The sequence below is a fragment of the Otolemur garnettii genome, unplaced genomic scaffold, assembly GCF_000181295.1.
Source record: "Otolemur garnettii isolate 467f Iridium unplaced genomic scaffold, OtoGar3 scaffold00113, whole genome shotgun sequence".
Lineage (NCBI taxonomy): Eukaryota > Metazoa > Chordata > Mammalia > Primates > Galagidae > Otolemur > Otolemur garnettii.
The window spans coordinates 4,292,147-4,293,488 of NW_003852508.1; the positions used below are offsets into that span (position 1 = coordinate 4,292,147).

The 1,342-nt window shown below is 43.3% G+C and overlaps 1 protein-coding gene across 2 annotated transcripts in view; it reads left to right on the plus strand.

Annotated features, from left to right (window-relative positions):
- LOC111727580 (phosphatidylinositol 3,4,5-trisphosphate-dependent Rac exchanger 2 protein-like) overlaps nt 1–1,342 on the plus strand; it is a 76,230-nt gene that overhangs the window by 67,824 nt on the left and 7,064 nt on the right. For both annotated transcript variants that reach the window (XM_023517547.1, XM_023517548.1), the window contains exon 5: nt 1,066–1,133. In XM_023517547.1, the coding sequence (XP_023373315.1) occupies nt 1,066–1,133 (68 nt within the window). The remainder of the gene's footprint in view (nt 1–1,065; nt 1,134–1,342) is intronic.

Here is a 1,342-nt window from a genome sequence, read left to right on the forward strand (position 1 = left end):
CCCCCCCCAAACCTTTCTTCCATTTTCTTAATTCAGAATTCAGTAGCTGGGAATAAAGTTTGAGAGGTTTTTGAACAACTCTTTCTTAACCTGTTCCCAGCCCAAACCCTTGGTTTTTGGTTCTGCGTAGTAGGTAATTTTTTCCACAAGGAACTGAACAGTTTCTTCTTGAACTTTACAAATTGCAAAGACTTTTTTCATTGCTAAAGTAAATCATCTGTATTGTAAGCTCTGAGGCAACCTCCTTAGATCTCAGTGATCCACACTAAGATGCCTTGTCCAGGCACTGCCTTAAAACTATTGAAGAAGGCTGGCTGCAGTGGCTCACATGTGGCACTCTGGCAGGCCAGAGCCGGTGGATTGCTGGAGCTCAGGAAGTGGAGATCAGCCTGAGCAAGAGGGAGACATCGGCTCTCCTAAAAATAGAAAAACTAGCTGGGCCATGGTGGAGGGTACCTGTTGTCCCAGCTACTTGGGAGGCTGAGGCAAGAGGATTGCTTGAGGTTGCTGTGAGCTATGGTCTTATAGGTCTCTACCCAGGGTGACAGAGTGAGATGCTGTCTCAAAAAAATAAAATAAAATAAAATAAAATAAAACTATTTAAGAAAATATTTTCTTGACAATTACTAACAACTGGCTGTCCATGTAAGGAAAAAACAGGTGCATGAATGCGCTAGAACTATGATTTCTGTTTCAGGAAGTGGCAGCACCGGGAGGTATTTATAGCCTGCTTGTTTTCTCTTTTCAGCCTCTCAAGTATTGATTGCGTCTAGGAATAAAGACACAGATGAGGTAGAGAACAGGAGGCTGTCATTTAAACTTAGGTTGCACTATTTAAGTGGCTACAGAAATAACTATTAATCTTTGGAAACAACATTACAGCACATTTTGATTCCTAAAAATGTTAATTTTGAAAATGCTCAGATGGTGATTTCTGTCTGCTTCATCCAATCTCTCTTGGGTTGGATCACGTTGCTGAAACAAGTATCCACATTCAGATGTTAATGGTGTGCTAAATCATTGCTAATACCTTGGAGAGGTAAATGTGATTTTCCTGACTTTCAGGGAGCCAGAGTTCAGAACACAGCAAAGAACCTGGGAGTCAGAGACCGAACCCCTCAGTCTGCCCCAAGGTAAGCATGTCCCCTGCTCTGCCTTCTCCCAAGGGACTCGCCAGCATTTCCAGGCAGTGTCCCTCACAGCAGATGCAGAATGTGCCAAGGTCCTACCGATTGTCATGGTGGAGATCGCCCTTGAAACCCCAAATGGCTAGGTGTGACTAGGCATAAATGTTCTCGGAAATCAAAGGGTATTATTCCGTCTTGCAAGTTCCATCACGAAT